Below are 15,321 nucleotides of genomic sequence, written 5' to 3' on the forward strand. Positions count from 1 at the left end.
CACAAGCCGCTGGGGGTGGCCAAAAAAAAAATTGTATCAGTTGTTAAGATTCAGTGGTAAATTTACTAAATCTTAATTAGAAACACATGGTATTCTTTGGTAGATTGTTTCCAATTACTTGCTGCCCTTACTATAAGATGACACATCCCTACGTGGTGTGCATTCCTCCTGGTATACTCTCCTAATGATGCTTTTGGGTCATACTACTTTGTGAGAAGTGACTGATGAATCCTGTCTTTGAGAGAAAGCTTTAAAAGCCATCACAGGGTTTGGCCATCTCTGGGATGTCCTTGGTAAGGGTCTCACAATAAAGAGAACATGGAGCTGAATCCGCTAACTCATAAAGGACACGTATCATAAATGAGAAATAAATCTGTTTCTGTTAAGTCACTGAGACTTGGGGATTTTTGTTTCTGTAGCATAACCTAGTGAAAGCTGAGTAACTTGGACTTAAAACCTACAAAACCTCAATTTATTCCTATTTTATTCTTACTGGAGGTGAATAAAGAATGATTTGGAAGTTTTCCTAAATCTTTACATACAACATAGAAGCTTTATTTGCTTAAATGACTTTGACATGACAATGGTTTAAACTTAAATTCTGACTGCTAACTCCCAATATTATTTATAAGTTATATACATGTGCTATTATACTAATATATACATAAAACATGCAGGAATAGAAAATATTAAATAATTAGGTAAAAATGAAGTATATGGCACTTAAAATATTAATAGTACAAAATCCTTTTGTTCTGGTTTATTTGTGAATGATTTTTTTCTTTTTCTTTCTTTTTTTTTTTTTTTCAATAATATAACACTTTGGATTCAGCCAAAGATCTGACTCCTGGATTCAGTTTACTTGGTTTAAATAGGTATCATGGCTGAAGAAGATAATTTACCAATGTGGATAAAGCCCATTCCTTAGGCTGTACTTACTAATTAAATCATGATACCATCAATTTCACTCACCAATTCTAAAACCAAAACAAAAGCAAAACAAAACAACCTTATTTGCTTTAATCTACACTATCTACGATCACGACCAGTTATGCAGGGACACACGCTCAGCACGCTAGCAGGAAAATTCTCTACAATTCCCCTGCGACTCTCATTCAGATTCCCATTTATGTCTCGTTTTAAGTGTTATTAATTTTTACCTAAACTCTCCCTTTTTTTAAATATAAAATTTACAGAAAATTTGGAAGAACAGTATAATATATATTTTTTGTTTTATTTTTAAATTTTTTGGCTGTGCCTAGGGGCTTGCAGGATCTTAGTTCCCTGACCAGGGATTGAACCCGCGCCCTCGGCAGTGAAAACGTGGACTCTTAACCACTGGACCATCAGGGAATTCCTGGAAGAACAGTATAATGTTAACATTTTGCCCTATTTGTTCTGTTTTTTTTTTAAATATCTGTTTGTTTTAATATTTATTTATTTGGCTGCGTCAGATCTTAGTTGCAGCACGCGGGATCTTTAGTTGCGGGATGTGGGATCTAGTTCCCCGACCAGCGATTGAACTCAGGCCCCCTGCATAGGGAGCGTGGAGTCTTATCCACTGGACCACCAGGGAAGTCCCTGCTCTCTGTTTCTACACATACATACACTCTTTTTTTCTTTTGCTGAACCATTTGTGGGTAAACTGTAGACATAATTTACTTTTTTTTTTTTTAAACAAAGAGAAAGTAAACATGAGGTTTATAAACTCCAATAAGTAACAGTACCTAGCTAGAATTTGGTAATATTGTTTTGATTCATCATATTTATTTTTTGGTTACCCTCTGCTTATAACAAATGAGGTTTTCTATTTACTTAACAAGAAAAGATACCTTTAAGAATTTGCTGCAAACCTAACCAATTAAAAATGTTAATTAAATAATACATGGCAAAAATCATGAAGGTGATACTCAAATGACTAAAGGCTGGGAAACACTGGTAATTAAGAACTCAGGCTCCAAAATGTAAGATAGCTTTGGTTTCAGCCTCTGTTCTGAAACAAGCTGTACGACACTGAACAGGGCACTGAATCTCTCTGACCTGCAGTTTCCTTATCTATAAAATGGGAATAAAAATATTACTTATAGAGTTGTTATGAGGACTGACTATATAATACACACAATGAATATAGCACAGGTAAACAACAAATGGTGGTCATTATTATTATTACTGTTTATTACCATTATTCAAGAAAGAAAGTTTTAGACAGAAATGGGGGTTGTGAGCCAATGAAAGCATGGAAACATAGACAAATATTAAAAACAGAACATGAAATAGTGCCATGCCACTGGAAAGATCATTCCTGATATTAACAATATAAGAAATAAAAATTTCTTGCCACTTCCTGCTCACTGTGTGCCAGGTACAATTCCAAGTGCTTTATATAATTCCTTTTTCAATTCTTTCTATAACTGTACAGGCAAGTTATTATTAAATCCCCGTTTTACAGGTAAGTGGCAAAGCTGGGCTTTGAACTTAGGTCTGTATGACACCCGTGGTTTTTTTTCTTTAATCCCCCCAACCCCCAACCCCACCACCTTCTGTGGTTGTTCCTCTTCAGTCTCCTCTGTTTGCAACTCACTCCCTTAGATTTAAACACTGAAATTCTGAAGGCTCTATCCTGGACTATTTTCTCCATCTATAGGGTTCTTGGATGTTCTAGTTCACCCCTATGGCATCAATTACCTTCTATGTGTGGATGATTCCCAAATCTATAATTTTCAACCCAGAGTGAAAAATCTTGAGTGCCAGGTCAACTGATTAATTGTCTCTGGACAGCCCCACTTGAATATTTCATGGGTCCTTGAAAGTCAACAATTATGTTCCAGCAAACAATCTCTTCTGGTGTTTCTTTTATTAATAAATGACCAGTCAGTGGCTCATGCAGAAAACGGGGAATCAGTGTGATACCACCTTCTCCTTTATTTTCAACATCCAATCCTTCATCAAGTTCTCTTCATTTTATTTCCTAAGAAGTTCTCAAAAACATCCATCTCTGCACCCGCCTGCTACCACCCTAAGTTAAGCCAACATCTCGCCTGCTCTCACTATGTCAGCCTCTTAATGATTCTCCTTACATCCACTTTCGCTCTCCCCTCTCCTTCCAATCATTCTCCAATCAGCAGTCAGAATGATCTTTTTGAAACACAATTCTGATTGCGTCATTCCACGCTTTATACCAGTCAATGGCTCCCTGATGCTCTCAAGAGAGAATTCAATGTATAAACAGTCAAGTACAGACCTACTGAAGACACAGGTTCAAATCGTGGCTGCCTATGCTCTGTGAGCATCCTCACAACACTACCGTTTCCGCATCAGAAAAATGGAGATACCACCTCTTTAAAAAATTGTTATGGGGATTAGATGAGACAATTCAATACAAAGCAGTATCTAAGCCTTGCAAACGATAATACTGCTCCTTTCATGAGAACAGTAGAGTTCTTCTAACAATGTGATTTCATGGCCTCAGGTCCCTAAGCTTTCCAAGATGCCATTCTATAATTCTTCTAAGTCAGTAGTCAAATATAGAGGTCACCAGATTTTTCTTAAATGATTTCTTTTTTTTTTTTTTCACTCTTACAAACATATATTCATTTTATTTTGAAGGAAGCCACCTAAGATGCAGACTACACTTATTTCTAAATATAACATTAAGCTCCTAGTATGTAGCTCTTAGAACGTAGACAATTAACAGCAAACGATAACTCTGTAAACACTGGCTAAAGAGGCAAGTACCTGCATAGCAATAGGTCCCTGGGACATCTGAGAGCTGTAATTCATTCCTATCATGCCTTGCATATTAGGCTGCATGACGGAGACCATAGGAAATCCTTGTTGCTGCATCGGCATCAGACCTGCTGAAAAACATAAAGATATCACTAAGGTCAATGTGTTTTACAGTTTATTTTCTTAAAACCATAAGCACCTAAAGGACTTGCTACTTGGGAGGTGGCACAGTATAGAGGAAAAGGCACAGGCTCTGGAGTGAGACAGACTTGAGTATGAATTCCAATTCCATCATTTACTTAGCTATGTGATCTTGGGCAAGTTACAAAACTTCATCTGTAAAATGAAGATAATAATACCTATTCCACAGAATTTTTGTGCATACTTAAAAAATACACAATATGGCTTAACTGGCCTTCAGGATGGCCCCCAGCAATCTCTGCCTCTTGGCATTCATATCCTTGTCCTTCCCTCCCATACTGAATAGGGCGGACCGGAATAACCAATAGGATATTGTGGAAATGACGGTGTGTAACTTCCAAGGCTGGTTCTTCTTCCTTTCCCTTTCCCTTTCTTTTTTCTTTTCTTTCTCACTCCCTTCCTCCCTCTCTTTATTATATTTATTTATTTCTTTGGCTGCGCAGCGCCAGGTCTCAGTTGCGGCATGCGGGTGCGGGATCTTCGTTGCAGCGTGTGGGCTCTTAAGTTACGGCATGTGGGATCTAGTTCCCCGACCAGGGATTGAACCCAGGCCCCCTGCATTGGGAGCGCAGAGTCTTAACCACTGGACCACCAGCAAAGTCCCCCAAGGTTCCTAATAACCACTGCAGCTTCCTTCTTGCTCTCCTGGATTACCTGTTGGGGAAAGCCACTGCCACATCATGAGAATACTCAAGCAGTCCTAGAGGGAATGGAGAATCCATGCGGCAAGGAACTGAAATCTCTTGCCAAAAGGCAGCATGAATTTGCCATCTATGTGAGTGAGCCATCTGGGAAACAGATCTACCAAACCCATCAAACTTTCCGATGACTACAGTCCTAGTTGACATCTTTAAGGCAATCTCTTGGCCTTAAGCCAAAATCACCCAGTGAGGCCACTCCCAGATACCTAACCCACACAAAGTGTAAAACAGTAAAATGTTTATTTTCTTTAAGTTTTGGGGTAATTTTTTATACTGCAGCAGATTACTAGTAGTTAAGAGTTAATACTAATTAATACTAATACTAATTAAGTTACTTTTAATACAAAAGTAGTTAAGAGCATGAACTCTGGAAGCCAACTAAAAAAATGTCACTTGCTAGGTTTGGAACCTTAAGCAACTTGCTTAACTTCTTTCTGTGCCTCGGTTTCACATCTGTGAAACTGTTTAATACCTAATATGCTCAAAGAAATGATATTCCTCTTCTCTTTCCTTACATGAATAATTAATATAACACCACAAAACAGCTATCAGCATGCAAAGTATATAATGCAATGGCAGGAAAACCATCATGAAAGTATGTTTTATAGTATAGTACCTCCCAAACTTTTCCAATGAAGTATTCCCAAGAGTACAGGAGAATAAAGATTACATCCCTTCAGGGATTTAATAAATACAAAATGCCTACCACATTTTAGGCACAGTTCTAGATACCTGGTATGCAACAGTGAATAAAACAAAATCCCTACATAGCCTGAACACAAATTTCATCCTAATTTTGCACTGTACAACATATTACATCCATGTTGGTTCTAGTATAAGGAACTTTGTGAAATCAAATTTTGATTTTAAAAAAATTAAAGGTCTGCTAAAGTATACCATATTGATCTCGTGGATTCTGTGTACCTTCAAGGTTATTCTTACAGAGTTTAATTTCAGAAGCACGGACACCACATTTGTAGGTAACATTTATTAGTGGCAAACTATTCATTTATATTAATCATTTTTTCAAATATTTGAGGGCCTACTCCATGTCAGGCACCATTCTAGGGACACAACATTGAACAAAGCCAGGTCTTTGCTCTCATGGAACTTACACTGTAATTGGGGGAGATAATAAAAAAAAGAAAAAAATAAGTGGGTATCAGGTGGGGATGGGGGAAAGGGAGAGCCAGGGAAAGGAGTGGTTGCTGTTTCACAGTCAGAAAAGGTTTCCCCAAAGGGTGGCACTGAAGCAAGGACTTGAAGGGAGGGAGCCATGCGGATATTTGGTTAGAGTATTCTAGACAAAGGAACACCAAATGCGAAGGCCTTGAGGTGTCATGGAGAATCAGAATGCACAGACTGGGAACTTCCTTGGTGGCGCAGTGGTTAAGAATCTGCCTGCCAATGCAGGGGACACGGGTTCGAGCCCTGGTCTGGGAAGATCCCACATGCCGCGGAGCAACTAGGCCCGTGAGCCACAACTACTGAGCCTGCGCTCTAGAGCCTGCGAGCCACAACTACTGAGCCCGCGTGCCACAACTACTGAAGCCCACGTGCCTAGAGCCTGTGCTCCGTAACAAGAGAAGCCACGGCAATGAGAAGCCCACACGCCGCAAGGAAGAGGAGCCCCTGCTCGCCGCAACCAGAGAAAGCCCACGTGCAATAACAAAGACCCACCACAGCCAAAATAAATAAATAAATAAATAAATTTACCAAAAAAAAAAAAAAAAAAAAAAAGAACGCACAGACTGAATATAGCATAGTGAGATGTTTTCCCTCTTATGCCTTTGGACCTACAGTTTTATTTATTTTCATAAGTGTATTTAAGTCGAACAGGTAACTCAAGGATTCGGTACAACATTCAACGGCATAGAAGTATACACAGTGAAAAACAAGTCTTGTTTCTCTCCTGTCTCCTATTCACCTACTCAATGATCTTGTAGCTACTCTTTTTGTCTGTTCCTTGTATATGCTTTCAGAAATAACCCATGCACAATTTAATGCCTTCAAAAGATCAAAAAGTCCACTCTAACATACTTCGTAAAAAAATCTTGAAAACAATTCCAAATTCCAGAAGAAAAAATATCAGGCAACCTTCTGGGCTCTCTTCTTGTCCTGTTCCTTTGCTCCATATGTAGATTTTTACTTGAAAGTTTATAAAAATGCAAAATGACGAGCCACAATAATGAACACACAACTCTCTAATGCCCTCCTAAAGAACAAAAGATCTCAAACCATTTGATCTAAATCTGGGACACATCTAATTACAGATAGCTTAAATAATGCATAAATGTGAGCACAATGAAAAGAATACAACTGACCCTTGGAAAAATTTACCTGAAACTCAACCTCCATCACTGATTATAAATGGAGACACTGACCACCTGCTACTGAGCTGCTCTTTATCATTCATCTCTACTGGTGACCTAGGAGTCTCTGTTTCTCTAGCAAGCCTACCATAACCAGTTAACACTGGCTTTGTGAGAAGGGCCAGTTTTCAGAGCAGCCTGGCCTGTGGAGAGGAGGGGGGCACACTGGAGTGGGAGAAGTGAGCAGAAAGAAGGGCAGACATATTCTTTCATCAGTTTTGTGTTCCAGTGACACAGAAGCATGAGTCAAGATTATATCCCTTCACTACTGTTTCCTTGAAGACAAAGCTAGAATCAGTATTGGTGGGCCCTTGTCTGAAACCAAGAGAGAAGGGATATACCTAGTGGAGAAACTGCTAGGAATAAAACTGAAACTTAAAATAGTCTAAACGGAATCAGAATATGTGATCTCTTATGTACATGATTAAAATAAGACCAAATTCATATAGAGAAAACCTAAAATAACTAAAGGGGTTCATTTATTCATTCAACAAGCATCTATAAAGACCCTATTATTTTCTATCAGCATGCTGGGTGCTGGAGATACTGACGAGCATAAGGCAGACATAGCCCCTGCCCCATGGAGCTAACAATCTAGAAGACAGACAGGAGAAAGATGGCATTCAGAGAACTACAACTCATTTCATCTTTGTCACCTGTTTCTTTAATACTTCTGTCTTGAGAGTCTCCTTCATCTCTGAGGTTAAATAATAACCTGTCAATATAATGCTTAAATAAGTTTGGAGAAATGAGGAACGATCCTTCTTATTCGCCAAATTAAACCAAATTCGCCAAATTTTTGAGAAATTTTAAGAGTAAGCTGTCACAGAGGTTTGAGACTATAAGAAAATTTTACTCTATTTGGCAGCAATAGGACTTTTTTACCCACTTAATCCCCAAGTTCAGAAACATAATAGTGAAAAATGAAAGTTGAAAACTTAAGCTTTCACATACCTTGAGGGGGTCTTATTCCACCTGCAACTGGAAACATGAAGCTGAAAACAGAACAAAAATATATCAGGATCTTCCTATGTGCAAAGATTTCAGATAAAACATGTAACATTTCACATAAATAAAAAAATTATAGCCTGGGCCCTGGCATCTGTTCCATAGTACAATACTGAATTATCCACCATCAATACAGATTGACCATCCACAAGACACATGACAGTCAGCATGTTAGTGTAGGGTGAAAATTTTTGAGCCAGAAGACAGAAGACCTTGAAACTGGTCCTGGTTCTGTCACTGTGTGACTCCCCTGGATTCCAATCTCCCCATCCATAAAATGAGAGGGCTGGATTAGATTCAATTCACTGAACATTTATTGGGTGTCTACTACATGAAAGGCCTGAATGAGCTCAGTCTCGCGGAAGACACAGATGCAGGCAAATAACTCTAACATAGGACAGAATGTGCTAAGGGCTGTGAGAGGGCCAGAATACTAACAGAAATGAGAAGAAAAAGATTAATTTTATGGGTTATATCTTGGGAAGTTTTTTGGAGGTATCTCTTGAGCTAAATCTTAAAGAGAGGCACACCACATAGCTTGAGCAAAATCTCAGAGGCCGAAGCTGTAGTGTGTTCAGAGAAATGATTTAAGGTTGAATATAAGACATAGGACTGCAAAAGGAAGCAAAATGTAGAGGGCCTTTAAAATGTTTGATTTTATTTTGAGTATCGTATAAAGTCAGAGATTTTTTTAAAACTGTGGTAAAATATACACAATATAAAATTTTACCATTTTAACCATTTTTAAGTGTACAGTTCAGTGGCATTACAATGTTGTACAACCATCACCATGATCCATTTCCAGAACGTTTTCATCATCACAAACAGAAACTCTGTACCCATTAAAAAATAACTTCCCATTACTTTTCCCCCCCCAACCCCTGGTAACCACTATTCTACTTTCTGGCTTGATGAACTTGTCTATTATAGCTACCTTATATTAAGTGAAATCATACAATACTTGTCCTTTTGTATCTGGCTTATTTCACTTAGCATAACGTTTTCAAGGTTCATCATGTTGTAGCACACGTGAGAATTTCATTCCTTTTTATGGCTGAATAATACTCCATTGTATGTATGTACCATATTTTGCTTATCCATTCATCTGTTGATGGACAGCTGGGTTGGGTGTTGTGAATAATACTGCTATGAACCCTGGTGTACAAGTATTTGTTTACGTCCCTCTTTCAATTCTTCTGGGTCTCCACCTAGGAGTGGAATTGCTGGGTCATAGAGTACTTCTATGTTTACTTTTTGAAAAACTGCCAAACTATTTTCAACAGCAGCTACACCATTTTACATTCCCACTAGCAATGCACCAGGGTTCTAATTTCTCCACATCCTCACCAACACTTGTTATTTTCTGAATTTTTGTTTGTTTGTTTATAATGATAGTTATCCTAATGGGTATGAGGGGGTATCTCATTGTGATTTAGATCTACATTTCCCTGATGTCATACATTTTTCTCTAATGAAATGATCAGAAATGTGCTGTAGGGCTTCCCTGGTGGCGGAGTAGTTAAGAATCCGCCTGCCAATGTAGGGGACATGGGTTTGAGCCCTGGTCCAGGAAGATCCCACATGCTGCAGAGCAACTAAGCCCGTGCACCACAACTACTGAGCCTGCGCTCTAGAGCCCAAGCTCTGCAACTAGAGAAGCCACCGCAGTGAGAAGCCCATGCACCGCAACGAAGAGTAGCCCCCGCTCGCCGCAACTAGAGAAAGCCTGAGCAGCAACGAAGACACAACACAGCCAAATAAATAAGTAAATAAATAAAAGAAATACACTTACTAAAAACAATCTAGATTTATAAAAAAAAAAAAGAAATGTGCTGTAGGTTTCTCTGGTAATGGGGTATGACAGAGAAGACTTGAAGTAACAAGAATTAGCTAAGAAACTACTACAATAATCTTAATAAGAAATGAAAAGGGTCATAACCAGAGTAGTGGGAATCGAAAAGAAGAGATGAATGAAATCTATTTAAAAGGAAGAATCAACAGGACTTAGCAACTACCAGGATGGAGAACAGCACTGAAAAAGCAGAAAGGGCTGAAGATGCTGCCGAGATTTTGGGCCTGAGCAACTGTAAGGATGGTGACACTGTTTACCTGCTGACAGGAAGCCAGTGTGAGCAGGTCTGGGGAGAAAGGTGTTAGGAGGGTGTCCACGAGGAGCAATCTAATAGGCAACCAGAAAAGTAACTCCAGCTCAAGGGAAGGGTCTGCATCAATCTACCTAGGCTCTTTTAAATAAAGGTAAAAAAAGAAAAAAATTAAAGTCTGGTTGTGGATGAAAGAGCCAAAGGGATGTATACATAGTGAGAAGACAACAAAGGAAAACCTTGGAGAATTCTTAGTGAAAACTGAGTATGGAATGGTCACTGAGAACCAAAGAAGTTGCTTATAACTGAGAGTTATAACTGAGGAAGGACTGCATTTAAGGAAAAAGTGTCTAACGCTGTCGAGAAGCTGAGAAGAATGAGGATTACTAAATAAAGATCGCTGTTTTCGAAAATGGTGATCTTTGCGTGAACGGTTTCAACAGAGGAAGAGGAAGGGACCTTCACAGACAAAGATTTAGGATACAAAAATATACTTAGTGATAGCTAAAACAAGGTTTTTGAGAGGATGGCATTAACGTAGCAAAAGGAAGAGGGACTTCTTTCTCTGAGACCGGAGGGAAAGGAAATGGGACACATTAAGGAAGAAAAAATCTGAGTGGGAAAAGCCCTTAATCTGGGAGTCAAGGATCTGAAGTGGGTTTCTGGATAGTCTTTAAAGATATAGTGAGATCAGGAACGGTATGCCAAATTTATGTGTCCTTGCATTTTTCTATTGCACAACGCTCCCCCTTCCCAGGAAAAGGGCTAAAAATCAAACTTTAGAGTCTTTTAGCTCTAAAATATTTTAATCAACAAGATTTTTCTGTAAGGTGGTTCACAAATTTCTAGTTGGACATCTACCTGATTACAGCCTTGTAGAGGATCTGAACCATTCGCAAATTCTGCTGACAAGCGAGCCCGCACCAAAGAGAGGTCTGAACAGTGAACAGCTTTTCCGAACTGCACACAAGACGTATTAGCTAAGTAATGTGTTAACTGGATAAAGTGTTTAAACTGCAAGTTGAAATTTAGTAGGACTCAATTTTTTAAAAAGTTACTCATACACTAAGACTTAAGTAGTCAACCTATTGAGACTTTCCAAATCAGGCTTAAAGATTACAATCACCAATAGGGCTTAGTGGCTAAGTAAAAACTGGACACTCGAGTGACATTTTCTTCTCTCCAGCTCCGCCACAAAGTAACCGTGAAGCTCTATGCAATCCCTTTCACCACCCTGTCCTGTTTGCCCTTTGTCAAACGAGGACACAGAACCACAAGTTTGCCAAGGTCCTAGCTAAGACAACCAAATAATGTACAGATGTGTAAAGGCTACTTTGAAAACATAAACAAAAACTAAATTAAGAACATTACTGACAAACGTGACTTACTCCAGTAATTATACAACCCAAACTACCTACTGACCTATGTACCATTCATAGGATTCTGAAATGTTTAGACTACTAACAGCAACATGCTTAAAGACTGGTTAGACAAACAGCTAAGTAAGATTGATAAGACAGCAAAAGTTTGGCAAAAAAATGGGCAACAAGATGACAAACAATTTGAAGCAGAACTGTGAGCCCTGCTTGTCAAATGCCTATCTCATGCATCCTCCCCTTTCAGTTACCTCTGCTACTAACCCAGATCAGCCTTCACTTCTGAGGCCTGGACTCAGCAAGACTTCCTAATGGATCTCCCCACCTGCAGACCCTGTGGCTTCTAACGCAGCTCACGTAGCACAGGTGAGGCGCATCTAGCTAAGGGGCCATTTGATAAAGCTACTCCTGGGATTAAAACAATGAAATGATTCCCCCTTAAATTGAATTTTTTTAGTTTATATTCAAGGCCCTCTCCAGTTTGAACACAACTTTTTCAGTTTTATCTCACAAAACTCTTTTCTCCCACTCAGGGCCACAGTCCATCTGGCCTACTTGCTGTCCCCTAACGTTCACTGGGCCTTCCCATCTCCATGACAATCTCTTGACCCCCTCCTCTTCCTTGAAATGAGGCCCAATTGAAATACCTCTTCTTTGCCTACAACGTTGCTTGAATCTACAAATATTTACAGAATGTTTTCTATGTGTAGAGTGTGCTAGAAGCAGTGGAAGATAAAAAGATGACGAGGCCCTTAAGGAGCTTATAAAAGCAGGAAATAGACAAGCTCACAAATGATACTATCCCAGAAGGACACAGTCTAATCAAGATCTTCCAACTGTTTTTTTCCTGCCATACTTTAAAAAAGAAAAAAAGTTATACTTCTCATCTCTTGCGTAAATTTTGCCCTTTATACAACTCTACTATTTATTCTAAAGTAGCCCATTCAGGATACCAATCAAAAGTAGGCTAACATTAATAAAGTTGGAAAATGCCTGTGCTTTTTGCTTAGCCTCTTAGGAAGGACACAGACAAGTACCCAAGAAATACAGTAAATTATAGTTCACGGATTTCCTCCATTAAAAGCTGAGAAAGGTTGCCTGGTTCTTTTTCTTTTCCCTAAAATATACTTAGGGTACCAACCATAACGTTAGCTTCCTTATAAAAAAAACAACCTCAGCCCTCACCACTGCTCTCTAAAAACCATATTCTTTCTTTATTAAGCCTACAGCTTCTCAGCCTCAGAAAATCTCCAATATAATATTTACCACACATTTTACAAGATAAGGCTGACTTGCTCTCCCACATATCCTCTAGAGCTTAAGAATGTAACGTTGCTACCGCCAAATTTTAAATAGGAAAGAAATTTTAAAGTCAATCATTCTAATTTCTATTACAATTCAGGCCATATTTAGAAAAAAAATTGTGTTCATGGACCAATGATGTTAAACTACTACAAACTAAGGGGAATGATCCACTCAACTTTCTACACCCAAACTCCTCTCCACCTGAAAAAAAACAAAAAAACCCCAAACCAAAACAACAGCAAAACCCCCCAAAACCCGTGCCTAGAATGCCAAATTCTTTTAAGTTTATATTTCCCCAGAACTTGGTGCCATAATTCATCATAAGCTTGGTCAAATTAATGCCACTCAAGAACATTTTAGAAACTGTTGTCACATTCAGAAAAGAGAGATTATTACATATTTGTCTTCTCTAGCCAGAAACTGACTTATATCAAGTATTCATGAAAAACTCTAATGAAACAGTGGAAATCAGAAAACAAAAGAGAAAGAAAACAGTTTTAAATCTAGAGAGAAAGATGTGAAAAAGAGAAAGTGAAAAATGCGGCTGCACACAGGCAAACAGTGACTGCTCTCTTTTCCTCGCATATATACAAGCACCTGCAGGACGTGAGGATTTTAAAGGCTTCACACTGTGGCGTTCATGACTCCAAAATAAAACACTGCATTAAAAAAAAAAACCTAACACTTTGTTTTCCAAAAATAATTTAGGATGCTTAAGATAAAAAGCTAAATTATCTCCAAATGTGTATGAACCTCGGGTTGGCTAGCAAAACAAAGTCAGACGAGGTCATTACAGAAGTGGGATGAAAACTTCCCAGAATCAAATACTTCCTCAAATGATGAACTTGTCAGGTTGCAAACGTTCATCTCTTTTATTGTTCCAGATATGAGAGCCACTGGCGATTAGTAGCTGGAATTGACAGAGAGCAAATTTGTTTAAGGGCTAAGTAAAAGTCTGGAAGCTTTGTTTTGATAACTGCGTACGTGCTGTTTAACAGTGAATTGTTTTTTAGTAAGAAGACAGGTGTTAAAACTACCTCTACAAGAGCTCTATATACTAATTCAAAGGTCTTCAAATTTTCCTGCTGTTTCTGGTGTGTTAAGGAAAAAATTAAAAGGACACAACACTGAAAAAGAGAGTGCACACACACACACACACACACACACACACACACACCTTGGAAACACTTGTGCAGCTCTGTGAACAGATTTTTCAGAGCCCCTCCCTGGTCAAGCCCTGGGAAAAGGAAGTCTCCGGTCGCTTCAGATCCAGTCGGGCTAGAAGAGAGGCGTCGGGGTTCCTCCTTTATCCACCCAGCCGGGTGGCAGCCGCACCGATGGGACACTCACCTCCTCCCCCTCTCCTCCCCGCTCAGCCTCAGCAGCCAGTGCCCCCGAGCCTGCAGGACAAGAGTCGAGCGCCCGGGCTCCATCCACCCCTTCGGCCTAGGTTCCCGGAGGACGACCCTCCTCCCGCAGCGCAGTTCCGAGGGAAAAGGGGTCGGCGCGGGCGAAAACCGCCATAACGGCCGACCACCCGTCGCCGGTGCTGGGTCTGCTCTGCGTCTGCGAGGCGCGTCCCAGCCCAGGTCTTCACACCCACCTGCCTCCCCCGGCAGCCCCCGCGCCAGGTCCCGCGGCCCCGCCGCCGCTAGCTCCCGTTCCCTGCCGCAGCGCCATCTTGCTCCGGGCCCGCCGCCGCCGCCGCCGCCGCCACCTTCCCAGCAGCTGTCAGCTCCCGACAGCCACTTCCGGGGCAAACGCAGGACCCCACCTCGCCGCGGCCTGGGCGACGGGGCGGGGCCGCGCGGCCACGTGACCCTTCGCGTCCGGGGGAGGAGCTGCGCCCCTCGTCACGTGACCCGGCCACAGCTGAGGGCCCGCCGGGTGCAATTCTAGTTCAGGTGCTGGTGGGGTGGTCTGGGCCCGGCTCCAGGGGAGTTGATTCATTCTCAGGCAAGGCTCTGTGGAGAACCCAGCTGGCCGCCGAGCGGCAAGGCGTCATCGTTCCTCCGTTTGAAAAACCATCGTCTTGCTTAGTGAAAAGAGTACAGAGTCCTGTTTTTTAACCTGGATGGTGGGTGCACGGGTGTTCTTTTATTGTTACTCTTTACACAAAGAATAGATGGATCTTGAATGCCCCTTTGATAGCTTCACAGCGCCGATTAGTGATGAGCTCTACTTTTTCCCAGGAACTCGGCAGCTTCCTTTTGGTACCCACCCTAAAAGCCGAAGGTGTTTAGCCACCTGGTAATCCCCGTTTTCCCTATACTTACAATCAGGGCCAAAACAGTGGTGCTTGGAAAAGTTCATTGCTCCGAACCTTCCTGGGCATATTTTTACCGTGATTTTTTTTTTTCCTAATCAAACTACTGTAGGTAAATATAAAAGTTGAATGTAAACTTTTTCAAGCCCTCAAGTGGAGTTTGCTTACTAGCAAGTAACGGATTATAATTAGCTTTATCTTTTACTCTTAGGGCTTTTACTGGGAAACAATTTGTAATAATAGTTATCGTTTATTGGGCACAAT

The 15,321-nt window shown here is 40.3% G+C and overlaps 1 protein-coding gene across 12 annotated transcripts in view; it reads right to left on the bottom strand.

Moving 5' to 3' along the window:
• The window catches only part of SYNRG (synergin gamma), a 93,183-nt gene extending 78,675 nt beyond the window's left edge, over positions 1–14,508 (bottom strand). For 10 of the 12 annotated variants that reach the window (XM_068531406.1, XM_068531409.1, XM_068531413.1 and 7 more), the window contains exons 1-3: positions 14,395–14,508; positions 7,955–7,995; positions 3,736–3,857 (exon numbers count right to left, since the gene is read on the bottom strand). In XM_068531406.1, coding sequence (XP_068387507.1) covers positions 3,736–3,857; positions 7,955–7,995; positions 14,395–14,471 — 240 coding nt within the window. In that variant the 5' untranslated portion in view covers positions 14,472–14,508. The remainder of the gene's footprint in view (positions 1–3,735; positions 3,858–7,954; positions 7,996–14,394) is intronic. The other 2 variants (XM_068531410.1, XM_068531407.1) reach the window with 1 other exon arrangement.
• Between the last annotated feature and the right edge of the window lie 813 nt (positions 14,509–15,321).

This window comes from Eschrichtius robustus, chromosome 20 (assembly GCF_028021215.1).
Source record: "Eschrichtius robustus isolate mEscRob2 chromosome 20, mEscRob2.pri, whole genome shotgun sequence".
Taxonomy (NCBI): domain Eukaryota; kingdom Metazoa; phylum Chordata; class Mammalia; order Artiodactyla; family Eschrichtiidae; genus Eschrichtius; species Eschrichtius robustus.